This window comes from Myotis myotis, unplaced genomic scaffold (assembly GCF_014108235.1).
Source record: "Myotis myotis isolate mMyoMyo1 unplaced genomic scaffold, mMyoMyo1.p scaffold_m19_p_8, whole genome shotgun sequence".
In the NCBI taxonomy this organism is placed as follows: domain Eukaryota; kingdom Metazoa; phylum Chordata; class Mammalia; order Chiroptera; family Vespertilionidae; genus Myotis; species Myotis myotis.
Window position 1 is genome coordinate 28,304,362 of NW_023416390.1, and position 14,853 is coordinate 28,319,214.

The 14,853-nt window shown below is 37.0% G+C and overlaps 1 protein-coding gene across 3 annotated transcripts in view; it reads left to right on the forward strand.

The window, feature by feature from the left end:
* Positions 1 to 14,399, forward strand: part of COL4A3 (collagen type IV alpha 3 chain) — a 123,863-nt gene extending 109,464 nt beyond the window's left edge. The window contains exons 44-53 of one of the 3 annotated variants that reach the window (XR_004969527.1): positions 842 to 914; positions 2,588 to 2,659; positions 2,747 to 2,872; positions 3,721 to 3,819; positions 6,623 to 6,835; positions 9,027 to 9,204; positions 9,332 to 9,446; positions 10,644 to 10,816; positions 11,482 to 11,631; positions 13,286 to 14,399. Coding sequence is in view for 2 of the 3 variants with exons in the window: in XM_036320436.1 (XP_036176329.1) it covers positions 842 to 914; positions 2,588 to 2,659; positions 2,747 to 2,872; positions 3,721 to 3,819; positions 6,623 to 6,835; positions 9,027 to 9,204; positions 9,332 to 9,446; positions 10,644 to 10,816; positions 11,482 to 11,566 (1,134 nt within the window). In the remaining variant the exon portion in view is untranslated. Of the gene's footprint in view, positions 1 to 841; positions 915 to 2,587; positions 2,660 to 2,746; positions 2,873 to 3,720; positions 3,820 to 6,622; positions 6,836 to 9,026; positions 9,205 to 9,331; positions 9,447 to 10,643; positions 10,817 to 11,481; positions 11,632 to 13,235 lie in introns of all 3 variants that reach the window. The other 2 variants (XM_036320436.1, XM_036320435.1) reach the window with 2 other exon arrangements.
* Positions 14,400 to 14,853: the final 454 nt, after the last annotated feature.

Sequence of the window (14,853 nt, forward strand, 5' to 3'; positions counted from 1 at the left end):
TCCCTCCTTTTTTTAACCTCACACTGCCTTATCCAAGCAATAGGACTGCTTCTTCGTTTGGTCTTCTTGCTCCAATGACAGTTGGCTCAAAGGGCAGTCTTGTTGTTCTTGGCATTTTTCATGTCCACTGTTTTCAAGTAATCACATGCTGTCTCATTCACATGAACCCTGTAGAGTAGATTTAACATACATTCTGACGTATGGCTCTTTTTGGAAGCCCTATTCGCCCCTCCCCTCCTATGTCTTTGCTTGGGCACCTCATGGCTGCAAGAGCAATTCGTGTAAAGCCTCATTTGGAGGGAGCATCTCCTCCCGGGCAGATCATTGCATCCTTGTCCAAAGTGTATGTCAGAACTGCCCTAACCACGCCTTCATGCTCCCATCTTTGGACACTGTTTCTACCACTCTGACCAATTTATAACTCTGCTGGCTTAGTTAGAATGACGATGGGTGCTACAATTCAACAGCTTGTCTTCACAAGAATTACAAATACAAATTATCATTTTTATTCTAGCAGTCTGGTGCCTGCTCTTCCTATCCAATTGGATCCAATAGTCACACCGCATTCATGAGTATCGGAGGTTATGTTTGTCTTGGGCTTAAGGTTACCTTTTATTTCTTTTTTTAAGTTATTATTATTGAAAACGATAGTCTTAAGGAGATATGTAGGTGGCGGAGGAATTATAGGAGGTAAAACAGTGATTGCAAAGTTAAAATGATGTCTCTTCACCTCAGCTCATTCTTACCTATCATATTCTATCCTATTTACATCCCATTTTCTTTGAATGTTGTGATTTTTAAAATTTGTCTGTGGTTCTGCTCTCTTTTATTTGAAATATAGGGAGCCCCCGGTATTCCAGGTCTGCCAGGGCCCAGAGGTGACCCTGGGTTCCAAGGATTTCCAGGCATGAAAGGTACTGTTTTGTGCACTGCTCTTTGGATGCAAATACAGTGACTGAGATTCACAGTGTAGGTCACACACATATTTACTGAACTCCCACAGTCATCCCAGACAGTTAGAATTTAATAAAAAAAGACCTCAGTGTTAGTGAAGAAGAGGACTTAAAAATTAAAACCATACCTTAAAGGTGGAAACTATAGGAAACCTAAACAGAAACAGTTTAAAGTGGTTGGTTACCTTTGAGTGTACTAATGTGTGAGGGTTGGGGGCTGGGGACCTAACATTCATAGCAACAGCATTGCTTGGGTTATTTCTTTTACCTTGTGCATGTGTTACAAGTTTAAAAGCTGAAAATCTAAAAGAATATTCATCAAACTGTTTATTAGTCGGGGAGGGTAAGTACATTTTTATATGTAGGTTTTAGCATTTTTTTAATGGAGCACATATGTTTTTAATCAGAAAAAAACCTATACTTTGAGGATTTTTAAGTTTAAAATGTTCATCCCCAGAAATATAAGCTTCAGATTTTAGAAATTCTCCAATCTTCCATAAGGGTGCTGTCACCTTAAGTAAGTTTTTGACTATGGGATTTGTTGTCTTCACTGGCTAAATCCCGCTATTATTTTGTGTATGGCAGGGAATCTATTCTAGACTATAAGATGCTAAATAATAAGTGTAGCCAAAGTGAATACAGCCACATTATCACAAAAGAAGACTTTTTCCAGGACTAAGAAGTTCAAAGAGAGCCTTGTTCATGTTTTCAATCACTGACTCCACAAGGAGCACATTAGCTAAGAATAAGTCAAAGCAAGTGATTCTGATGAGTCTCATTAGACACTGGGTGGGTGAGTACTGGCAAGCAGCCTGGAAACATGTGTGCCACCTGTCACTTCCCCAGTCTTACAACAGGAATATCTAAGGATTGAAAACTTACATAAAGGCCTCACTAAAGAAACATTCTGGGGAGATATTTAGAGGTATTTAGAGGGGAGATTCATGAAATCCAGTTCTCTTATTAAATATAGGGTATCCCAATAAATGTATACACACACTTTGAATAATTATAAAGGCAGTGTTTATTAAAATACATCTCATTTTCAAAACTGAGCTATCAGCTGTTAAAGTGTGTATGGTCCATGAAACATTTAATCACCCTCATATTTCAGAATAAGACCATCTATCATCTGGCACTACTGAGTTTACACTTTTTTTTATTTAGAAATCGGATTCAATGTCACTTTGCATTTTACCTTAAATATTACATTGAATTGCTTTCTGAACTTAGTGAACTCTTAGAAACCCCCCCCCCCCTTCAATGCTAAAATACAAAACCTTAATGCTTACTTCTAGAATATACTTTTCAATAGATATTAAACATTGGGTCCAAATGAAATGCCAAAACCCATGTGAATATCATTGTTACAGGCTGTCACAGAGTTTATAACTTCCAGTCACAATTTCCGGTATCTAGCTAGGAAACCCACTGTTCTAAGAGGAATCACACATTCATATGAACCTAACCAATGGACACAGACAACAGGGGGGTGAGGGCATGAGTGGGGGGCAATGGGGAGATAAGGACACATATGTAATACCTTAATCAATAAAAAAATAAATTAATTTTAAAAAATTAAATTAAAAAAAGAGGAATCACATTTCCCCACCCCACCCTCCCTTTGTTTTAAGGAGAGAAGGGTAATCCAGGATTTCCAGGAGAAATTGGACCTCCAGGGCCACCTGGGCCAAAAGGGCCACAAGGTAAATATTACTGCCTTAGTATTGCTCTCCATGAAGAAAGGGTAGCTCATCAATAAAGCCATCATCTTCTTATGTTCATGTCAATAGGTGCACGTGGAGACCCTGGCACAGTTAAGATCATCTCCCTTCCAGGAAGTCCAGGGCCACCGGGCCGAGCTGGAGGACCAGGGATGCCAGGAGAACCTGGGCCACCAGGGCCACCGGGAATCCCAGGTGTGGGACTGGAAGCATTGACTTGGATCACTAGGAAGAAGTTGAACTAGCAAACGGTGCTTCACAGGAAATGTTACACACTGTAGTGATTTTTATAATCGGTTTCAAATTTGAGCTCATGTTAGTCTTGACCAGCAAATACAAAGCCTTTTGAGTCTATTGAAAGCTGTTGTGCATGGTGTAAACTTGAGTAAGTACACTCTAGGGCACTAAGGGATGTTGTTTTTTAATTAAGGTAAAAGTATTCTGTCTTCTCTGACAACTGTTAGTCTTAGAGCCCTATTTCTGATTGCCTGAATAAACCTGACTACTATGTATTGGTACATTTCTAATGCTTTGTACAGCACTTGGAAAAGTAGTAAATATAAATGTAAGGTTAATCTTATGAAAGCTTTTCAAAATACTAGTATTAGTGTATGAAAATTGAACTAACCCCTTTATATAGGTTCAGCATATTGTGATAGTCTTCTGAATAGAATTATGTTCTAACTTTGCTTGAATCACCTGGGAGATGACATATTACTTTGATCAATACAAGGGCATAGTGAATTCTGGAACAGCATAAATTAAAATGGCAGCAGTTTTAAAATGCTGCATTTCATAAACTCCTAGTTCATTTCTAAGGGGCCTTTTTTCCTGGGAATGAGGGTGTAACAAATTGGATGACCAACTGTCCCAGTTTACACAAGGCTTAGCTTCTGCTCAGCTTGCAGCACTTACACTACTGGGGCATCCCAGGTAAACTGGATGGCACACCACCCTACCTTTTATCCTATATGAACTATTCAATACGATGTTGGTTTTTTTGTTTTGTTTTGTTGTTGTTGTTGTTGTTGTTTTATGTGTAGGACCCTGTGGGCCAAGAGGTAAACCAGGCAAGGATGGAAAACCTGGAACTCCTGGACCAACTGGAGAAAAAGGCAGCAAAGGTTCTAAAGGAGAGCAAGGTAAACGGCTGGCTTATTGCCTTTGCCAGAGAGCTCTTTCAATAGACAGAGAAGTCTTACTTGAATATGTGACCACAATCATAATCTAGATCTTTCAGTGTGTGCTGTTCAAATTAGACTAAACACCAGCAGCAGAACACTCATTTGGGAGATGAAAAGAGAGAGTTACTGGAACACACCAGGTTTCCTACCTCCTAACTAGACAAATATTCACCAAATTAGTTTGAGGACATTTAGTCCTCATGAAGTACTAATTCCATTTTCATAAAGGCCAGTGCTGTTTTTAATTTATAGGAGTACTTGGTTAATAATATCTACTTATGGGAGTGTTATACAAGTAGAGAAATATTACCTTGATATAAATAGAAGAGCAACTCGGTATGCTTACTTAGGAAAGCCATGTGTTAACTATGCCATTCTTAACTACAACTCAATAACTCTGAGGGGGGGGAAAGCTTCTTAAATATTTAAGTCTGAACATAAGCTATATGTTCACCTGGGTCAAAATTTACCTTCTGCAAAAGTTTCAAAAGCACCTCCTACAAACTACCTACTGTGCAAATCTTATATTTTAGGATTGCTGCCTTTGTTAAAATAAGAAAAAATTCTAAATGTGATTTCCCAATTATATGCCCAGATCTATTATAATAAGGTTATAAAGACTGGATATTTAAACCTTTAAAAATTCAAATATGCTAATGTTAACTACATCAATTTCATAATGACTCATAATTTAGTATTGTCATGAGTGTACATTAGAGCACTATTTATTTGACTTTCCTTCAAATGTGTTTTTTAAATTGGAAAAAAAAGTCATACTAATAATTCTATTAATTAAAAAAAGTTTACTGACCAAGATAGTTCTTTCAGAATGGGACCACAGCAAGAGCAAAGGTACTCTAGTACAGATTGTACTGAGAATGATTAGCAAGTAGACTGGTGGTTCCCAATGTGGGGCACACACCCCACAGGGGGGCAATTTGATTTTTGAAGGGGGCAATTTGAGAATGAGTTATTAACAGTGAATTTTTGGCATTTCTTATGGTTCCAGAGGCCTTATATGTTTATACAGTATATAAATATATATTGTGACATATTTATGCATTCCAGTTCTCGATGTTTTGAAACTTTATTTGCTATTTTTTCATATCACTTCATATTACTATTCTTTTTTAACAATTTCTTAGAGATTTCTTCCTCAGTATTTCAACTGTCCTTTCTTTCTTTTTTCTCTTTCATGGATGCCATGTTCTTTGGAAGCTTGTTTAGACCAAGTTGATGATCGTTTAGGCTTCCTCCACATAAATAATTATTCACTTTTTGAATAGTAAGAATTAGATGTCACGGGGGTGGGGGCATCAGGATTTTAGAGATGCTTAGGTGGGCATGGCCAAAAAAGGTTGGGAACCACTGAAGCAGACATAGTTGGTCCTAATGCTACCAAAGACCTCCTAAGAATGAGAAAGGGATCCAAGAGTCAAACAGCATTGGTCTAAACGGAAAGCCTTGGACTTTCGTGGAAATGCAGAATATCCTCGGATCATTCTGATTTGCATAATCACTCACTCGAGTTCCTTGTCATACTCAGCTAATCACTTCACAATTCCTGTGCAGAGACCTGAAGGGATCTTCTCTTTGAGCCAGGGATAGCCCCCTGCAAAAGAGGGTAGATACTAGGAACAGTGAAGATACCTTCTCTATCTGATATATTTAAAACAATGGCAATCTGACTTTTCAAGACAACTTTTAAGAATTTGGATATGGCCTATTTTTTAATTTCAAAGACTGACCCATGGACCCTGAAGATAAGAGTGAGGAGACTGAAAAAAACATATAATATTGAGGCTTTACCAAATCCTTGTGAAAAGTATTGACTTAGAATTAGGACTAAACTAGGACACTGCCTGACTCTATGGCCTGGTTGTTTATGGGGAACAATACCTCCCTTGACTCACTAGGGCCAAAAATCCCAGTGTCTGCTGGCTCTGCATGTCCTTAGAATTCTAAAGAACCATCACCCAGATCAGGTTGGGGTGGAGGGTCGGGGTGCAGAGGCAGCAGAAATGGATCAGGGGAGATGGGGGTGGCTAGCCTCTGCAAGTATCATAAAGAGTGGGTATTTGATGAAGAAAGGGAGAACAGGAGGAATGAGAAAAATGGATAGTGACAAAGGTGTATTAATTAGCTTACTCAAATGCAGAGAAAATTTACAAAGTAAAAAAAGTATTCTTGTTTTAATTCATATAAATAAACTCTTATCACAGAACAAAAAGTCTTCTGTTTTTACTTGCCTTACTAATTGATCAAAAACATTCTTGAAGTTTGCACCTTTGGAAGGAACTGTCAATGTTTTCCATGTTTATTGAATTTATGAAAAAATCTATGTAACTTATCTTCTTGAATAGATTTTCAAAGCATAGATATTTAACTTCTTATTTCCATTGTAGGATACACTGATTTATGCATAAAAGATGTACATAAGACCTACCAGAGGCAGACCACTGTGCTAGGCACCACAGGGAAATACAAAGCAGAACAAGACCTGATATCAGAACACCCATAAGATATACACAGGCATTGTATTTGTAACATACAATGTATGTACATTATGCAGTATCTATAACAGGCATTGTGTGACATTATTCAAGCATTTAATAATATTGTTTGACCATTTTATAAGCCACTATTCTGTGGCTCCTTTCTATATTTGGGGCTTATCAGATATATACAAACATTTAAATTAGTACTTTGGAATAAGTTTGAGGTTGTTTGTGTTGCAACATGTATAATGTGTTTCTTGAAGGACCACCTGGATTCGATGGACGGCCAGGTTTGAAGGGGATACGTGGTGACATCGGACCACCTGCAACCAGGACAACGATGAGAGGCTTTATTTTCACCCGCCATAGTCAGACCACAGCAACTCCTTCCTGTCCAGAAGGAACAGAGCCACTCTATAGTGGGTTCTCTCTCCTTTTCATACAAGGAAATGAACAAGCTTATGGACAAGACCTGGGTAATGTCCCAGTCCAAGTTCCCACTCACTGTTCCAAATACAGATTGTAAATTTTTATGGTGTGTGGTGCTTCGCTCTGAAGTACCTTGGGTATGTTACAGTACTTTTTAAAGAGAGTAAACAAAACATAGGCCTAATATCTAATGTTTATTCTAGAATGTAAAGCTTTTTAATTGTAGTTGACATACATCAGTATTAGTTTCAGGTATACAACATAGTGAGATTTCATATTTATATACCTTACAAAGTGATCACCACAAAGTCCATTATCTGTCATCATACAGTTATTGTGATACTGACTGTATTCCGTATGCTGTACTTTACATCCTGTGACTTTATACGTTTGCACCTCTTAATCCCCTTCACCTTTTTGCCCATACCACCATCATCCAAACCTCTGGCAACAATTAGTTTTTCTGTACCTGAGTTGATTTGTTTTGTTCATTTGTTTAGTTTTGTAGATTCCATACATAAAGTATTTGTCTTTCTCTGATTTATTTCACTTATCCATATTGTCACAAAGGGCAAGATTTCATTCTTTTTCATAGCTAATATTCTGGCGTGTGTGTGTGAACATATATTTCTTCTTTATTCATCTATTGATGAATATCTAGGTTACTTCCATATCTTGGCTATTATAAATAATGCTGCAGTGAACATAGGGATACATATATCCTTTTGAATTAGTGTTTCATTTTCTTCAGATAAGCACCCATGGGGTGTGGCAGGGCAGGAGCCTCTTTGGATGAGTGCTAACCTGGGTGGATCCTCAGGGAAACGCCAGGGTGGGGTGAATAGTGTTCGAGAGGTTAATGGAGTGTGTCAAAAATGGCACCTGCTAGGTTAAAGAAAGGGGAGAGGGGAATGGCACCTGCCAGCACCTGACTCAGGAGAAAGTTCTAACAGATTCCTGTTGCTACAGCACACGCCCTGAACTAGTTCAATGTATCACCTTCGAATATGACCTACGTGCTTTTCAATCTGCTCCTCTGTGCAAGGACTCAGAAAGAGCACAACCTGGGTTTCCCTTTGGCCTCCCAGATATAAACCCTGTTAGTTTTCAAAGCCAGATGTTATAGGGGTTCCTCTTCCTGGTTTAGGTCTCCCAGGCTAGGGCTTGGACCCCTAGCTCTTTGGGGAAGATCTCTGGTTGTGATTTCCCTCCCACTTGTGAGTCACTGCATGGGGAGTTGAGGATAGGGTAAGTCCTGAGTAGACTTAGTCTCCACCCCTCCTATCCATTTCAGTGTGGCTTTTTAAAAATATCAGTAGTTGTAGAAAATCTGTTCTGCTAGTTTTCAGGTTGTTCTCAGAGATAGCTGTTCTATATGTAGTTGTTGTTTTGGTGTCAATGAGAGGAGGTGAACTCAGGAACTTCCGTCATCTTTTTTTAAAATATATTTTTATTGATTTCAGAGAGGAAGGGAGAGGGACAGAGAGATAGAAACATCAATAATGAGAGAGAATCATTGATCAGCTGCCTCCTGCATGCCACCTACTAGGGATCAAGCCTGCAACCCAGGCAAGTGCCCAGACCAGAAATTGAACCACGATTTCTCCTGGTTCATAGGTTGACTCTCTACCACTGAGCCACACCTGCTGAGTGCTACTCCGTCATCTTGAACTCGAAGCCAGGAGCCTTGTTCTTAAATGCCAATATAGCTTGTCCTGTTCAACAAAAACAATTTTCACTTAAATCACTTTTTTAATATTAAAAGCAACATCTTTTCTAAAGCTTTATCTGGCTATTAGCTATTATATACATATCAAGAACTAGGAATACTTTGAAGCAAAAACTAACTAACTAACCTCTACCAGTCCTCAACTACTAGACTGATTAGAAAGAGCCACGGGAAATATTATGGAAGGAGAAAGTGGATTCGTTTACCCACTGAATCTTTAATTTCTATCATTTTTTAAACTTATATAACACATTTTGTCATATAACTCTTACGTGTTACAACTTTTTAAAAAAATTCTTTATTGCTTAATGTACTACATACCTGGTAAGTCTCCTTTCCCCCCATTTACCTCTCCCCAGCCGCTCCCACCCCTCAGCAGTTATAACTCTTTAGTGTTGTCTTTCTTCAGTTTTTGCCATAGATTATGTTTTAATTCGTCTCTACCTAGTAACAATATTCAAAATAGTTTAATGCTACTGAAAGTGATACCTAGTCTGATGTTTTATTAGGAACTCTTGGAAGCTGCCTACAGCGATTTACCACAATGCCATTCCTATTCTGTAACATCAATGATGTATGTAATTTCGCATCTCGAAATGATTATTCATACTGGCTGTCAACACCAGCTCCGATGCCAATGGACATGGCTCCAATTACTGGCAGGGCCCTGCAGCCTTATATTAGCAGGTAAAAATTCAATCCTTTAGTTTTGTGATGAAACCAGGTAAATTACTCCATTTGTAATCACACTGTAGACAGCACATTATAGTGCAAAAAGTGGCGATGCCACCACATTCTTTGTTTCATGTTACAGATGCACTGTCTGTGAAGGTCCTGCGATTGCCATAGCCATTCACAGCCAAACCACAGACATTCCCGCATGTCCCCATGACTGGATTTCTCTCTGGACAGGATTTTCTTTCATCATGGTAAGGAAAAAGGGACAGCAAATTCATAGTAAAAACTGCCTATGAAATCCTAAATGCCCCCCAAATGTGACTGTCACCAATTAATATGTCATGAACATTTGCTTATAAATATGAAAATATACTCTTTTTTTAAAAACCAATAAGTTGTTTCTTTGGTAAAAAATGGAGCATTTGAAAAAACTTCTCAGGAGATTACCCACAAATTCTAAATAAGACATTTAGGTGAACAGTAACTACAATATTGGTAATAAAATGTCTATTTTTAAAAATGTAGTACATATTTTATATACATACTCCATAATCCTTATGAAAATTCTGCAAGATAGTTTCTATCATCTACAGCTTACATTTAAAAAAAGGAATAATTTCCCAAGGTCCCACAATAAGTAAGTAGTAAAACTAGGATTTGCACCTAAATCTGTCTGTCCCAAAATCTTTATGCCTTATACTGTTTCCTTTGGCATACATATGAAGATGGGAACTAACAGAAATCACCTTTAAAAAAAAAATTCCCCTGATATAAGTGCTAAATGAAGAAATCTATGAACTGACCATCTGTGAGTCTGACTGCTATACACTGTAGTTAGTAGTTATTCATATTCTGTACAGCATCATTTATAAGACACTATTCCCCCTTCTTTACTCACAAATGTCCATTGTTTCAAACATCAGGCCCTACCATATGCTATGAATGGTCTAGGTCCTAAAGATCCCTGCAGAGAACCAAAGTTCCTGCTCTCGTGGAGCTTCTATCCTAGTGGAGAAGGTCGACAATAAACAGGAAGACACAGCAACAACAGTAATGAGCACAGACGGTAAATGGTACTATGAAGGACATAAGGCAAGACAAAGGGAGAGAATGTGAGAGGAATGACATCAAAGAAAGCCTCTGGAAATTATATTTAAACAGACCTATGAATGACAGGAAAAGAACCAGTCACACCTGGGGAAAAAGAGCATTCTAGGCAAAAGAAAGTTTTTACTTTCTTTTTGATGACTGTAGTTCAACATGGCAAGTAAATGGAATGCTAGCAAATCTGAGCAAAAAAGCGTAAGAAGCTAAATTCATGCTTTTTTTCTTGTCTTCTGTTACTATATACATATGTAGTAACAGAAGACAAGATGCCATATATGTATGGCACTAAAAATTTCAACACCATGCACAGAATTCTTATTCTGATATTTTCATTGTAATAGTTCACAAGTGCAGGTTCTGAGGGCTCTGGGCAAGCACTGGCATCCCCGGGATCCTGCTTGGAAGAATTCCGAGCCAGTCCATTCATAGAATGTCATGGAAGAGGAACATGCAACTACTATTCAAATTCCTACAGTTTCTGGTTGGCTTCATTAAACCCAAAAAGAATGTTCAGGTAATTATTCAAAATCGAATTTAATCTAATGACTCAACTGCAGAACTATTAAAAGGTTGCCATTGTTAGATTTTGATTACCTGTGTGATTACTTTTTAAAAGTTCGCATACCAATGAAATCCTGTTTAGCCTGGCACTTCTAGTTTATAAGAAGCAACGGATAGCCATGGTTTTGTACTACTGTGCCAACAAAGGCATCACTAGATGTATTTAACCCTCAGTACACCATAAGCGTCTATAGCATAAAAAGATGTGGGGATGGTTTCTGTTTTGGACGCGTGGAAGTTAACTGGTTAATATTTAGATATAGATTGATAGTAAATTACTGAATAAAATCATTAAATGATCTGCTAATTTTAATTTATATTATCGGATGAGTTTTAAGACAGGCTATTTAAAAAGTAGGTGTAGTTTTCATTATAAAAAGATGATCTGTATGTTTCCTCTGTGCTACCGAAATACAACTAAAATCATAAAATGTCTACCTACATATATATATATATATATATATATATATATATATACATTTTCAGAAATATACCTTCTATAATAAAGTTTAGGTGAGATATAATACGCATTGATAAAACTCAAACCCAACAAGCATTTCCTTTTTATCTACAAATTGATGATATTTGTCTTTTCTTTTCTTTCTTATTTATTTTCAGAAAACCTATTCCATCAACTGTGAAAGCTGGGGAGTTAGAAAAGATCATAAGTCGCTGTCGGGTGTGCATGAAGAACAGACAATGAAGAAATCAATGAAAATAGAACTGTTATTTTTCATCTTCAATAATCAAGTAATGATGCATTTATTGGTAATTTAAGTATTTAAATGCATTTAAGTTTTTTTTTCTCTCTAACCAAACAATATCGCTCTATGATGGCTTGGTACACAGTTTCTATTTGTTTCTCCACACAACAAAGCACTTACTTTAAGTTAGCTCTGTGATCCTGGTCTCTACATCTGTGTTTCAAAGTTCCCTATGGTAAGGCAGCAGAGCTTTCACAAAATATCACTGAAATTGTATTCCATTTGTATCCAATGCACTATTTAAATGGTGACTGTATAAAGTTTGATGTGACAAATGAAGAGCTATATTTGGTCCACTAAATTCCCAAGATTTGCCCCCTTCTATTCCAGTCTTTGAGACTCAGGGAGGCTCTATCAGTTTTAGATTGCTCCACCTACTTCCTAAGACTTTTAGATGCTAAGTAGAGGAGATGGGGGTGAGTGGATTATGAGGCTTCACTGATGGAACTGGACTTTCAGATCTGTTAATGAACCTCAGGCTTGAGGGAACCAGATTAAACTGAGGCGCACAGATTTCCTAGGGCTCTTTCAAATATCCCCAGCACTAGGGCCAAAGGGGGGTTCCCTGAATGGAGTCTCGATAGCTGTGGAAACACTGTGTGGTTTTGTTTTGTATTTTTAAGGTCTTTTTGTTTGTCCATTGAATTTTGTTTGTCCACTGAATTTTGTTTGTCCGTTGTAGCAATATAGCCTGTTTGTGTTCCAAGTAGGTACAATTTTTAACTTTAGTGACTTAATTTTAATAGAATATTTTTTACACACATACTCTAAAATGTGTCTAAATTTTGACTTTTACCAGCACAACCACAAAAATAACAAGAAAACTACTTAGATTTGTACTTTATCTATCCCCATTCCTATAAATGTTATTGCATATAATTGAGTAGTTCAGTAATCCATGAAAAAACGTAAGGCATTAGTTGGATTATCAGGCTCAGAAGATTTTTCCTTTGCTCTAAATATTCCATTTAATTTGGATATTTTGAGATTCCTTTGTTACTTCTCTAATTCTTCTTTGGTAAAAACATGTTTTTTAATATTACATATTCTTTCAAACTATATTGAGAGAGTCCACTGTGTAAAAATATTAATGTACAAATTGTATAGCTTGGCAGCTGTGTCATAAAACTTGCTTTTCAGTGTGCTGATACATTCCCAGGGTTACTAAATTCAACTTAATAAGCATTTTATTCAGTGCCAAGCCATACTCAGGCACTGTGCTAAATTACAGATACACTAATAGGGGAAAATTATATATATATTTGTTTTATTCCTAATATCCCAGAAAAGGTAATTTACTGTTTCTGTTAGGAATCCTACATATCTGAGTTGTTTTCCCCCCTTTTTGTTCTTTACCTCTGTCCTAATATTTCATGATAATTCAGCAGACCTCTAAAAAGGTTCAAAAATAAGATCTATGCCCAGGGGGAACCCAGGGCTTCTGGCTTTTCCTAGGCATCACAGAAGCCAAGGCCTGGACAATATAAAGAAAACAAAGATCTGCAAGACATTTAAAACCATTTATACTTGATGGTAGCACTATTTGATGAGTCTCAGAGGTCAAGCAACCTAAGAAAAAGCCCTGAATATGTTTCTTGACCCACCTAGGTGGAGTTGGTGCTGATATTTAAATTCTGGTTTTGTTGCTTCAATCTCAGTTGCTTTGGAAGTGAAGATGTGGCCCCAGAGGACAGCACAGACTGTGACCATGGTCCGCATCCTCCACTGCTCAAAGGACTGCTGTCAAGCCATTTTTACACTTAAATGAAGAAGCACTTTTTATACTCAGATTACTTATTTAGACTCACCTAATATTAAGACTTTTTGCTCTAAAAATACCTTACTGTCCAAATTGCACTATACTGGCATGGAGGGCTAACGGATCTTCACAAACCCTCCACAGACCAAGAGTTCTTGAAGTGTGGTCCCTTGGACGAGCAGCATGTGGGAACTTGTCACAAATGCAAATTCTAGGGCCAACCCAGACCTACAGAATTAGAAACTCAGGGCTAAGTCCCAGAAATCTGTTTTAACAAGTCCTCCCGGTGATTTCCAATGCACCCTAAAGATTGAAAAAAAACTGTTCTGGGCAAACATCCCCCAAAAACAACAATCGTACAGACAGTTACCAAGTAGAGCTGGCTACAATTGTTCTACCTGTCCCTCTCTTTCAAGTTCAAACTCACAAATGAACTTACGGTTACCTAATGTTACTAATAAGAAAAAGCCCTAGATTGGTGCTAATGCCAAATAACTGGCCTCTGCTTGTCCCCCAGCCTCCATCTTCTCTTGCCCCCTCATCAGTGTTTAACTTCTGAGGAAGACGAGTAATGCTAAATTCCAATGAAGCCATACTAAGTTGCTCAAATATACTTCTAAGACTGAGCATTGAAACACAGCTCATGTGCATTACTTTCTACAGTAGTAGCTTTATAATCTGAGGAGTTTTTAAAGTTATAAAGATTTAACTTTGCAAATAAAATGTAAAATAACTTGTTTCTTTTAAATTTGGGGCTTCACCTTTGGAATTTCACAGTTTGCTCAGAGGTCTCTCGTTTTGCAAGGTAAATATTATTAAGTAACTTATTTATAAAAAGAATTACAATAATACTAAATTTGAGTTTATTGCTAATTTAACTTACAAAGATTTTTCTATGCATCAAATGTAACTTACTGCTTCAAAACTTAATTTAATATTCACTCTATAACCAAATGAAATATATTTAAAATATATTGAATATTTTATATATCTTGACAATATTATAATATTGTAATGTACTAATATTTCTGTAATTATAACAAAAATATAATTTTATTGTATTGTCTAATAAAATTTAAAATTATATCTGGTCTTATTTTTTCCAAGTGAAAATATATTTTTTTAAATTTTAAAATATATGCTCACTGTCAAAACAATAGACAATACAGAAGTTAACACACTGTGGACACATTTTCATATCTATAAACAAGAACTAATCATTATTTGCACGGATTTACTACGTAAGTCAATGAATCCCCAATGATGGACACTTCATTAAATTTTATTATGGACATGTTGTACATATTTCATGTCACAATTTGTAAAACTCGGTTCTTTATGGATCCAATGTCTAGGATGAATTAGAGAAAGATAAAGATTGAAGAGGGGGAGTTGTTAAAAGGGTAATGTATCAGTAGTCTAGCAATGGGAACAAGTACAGAGCAAGTGGACAGTTGACACTGAGGT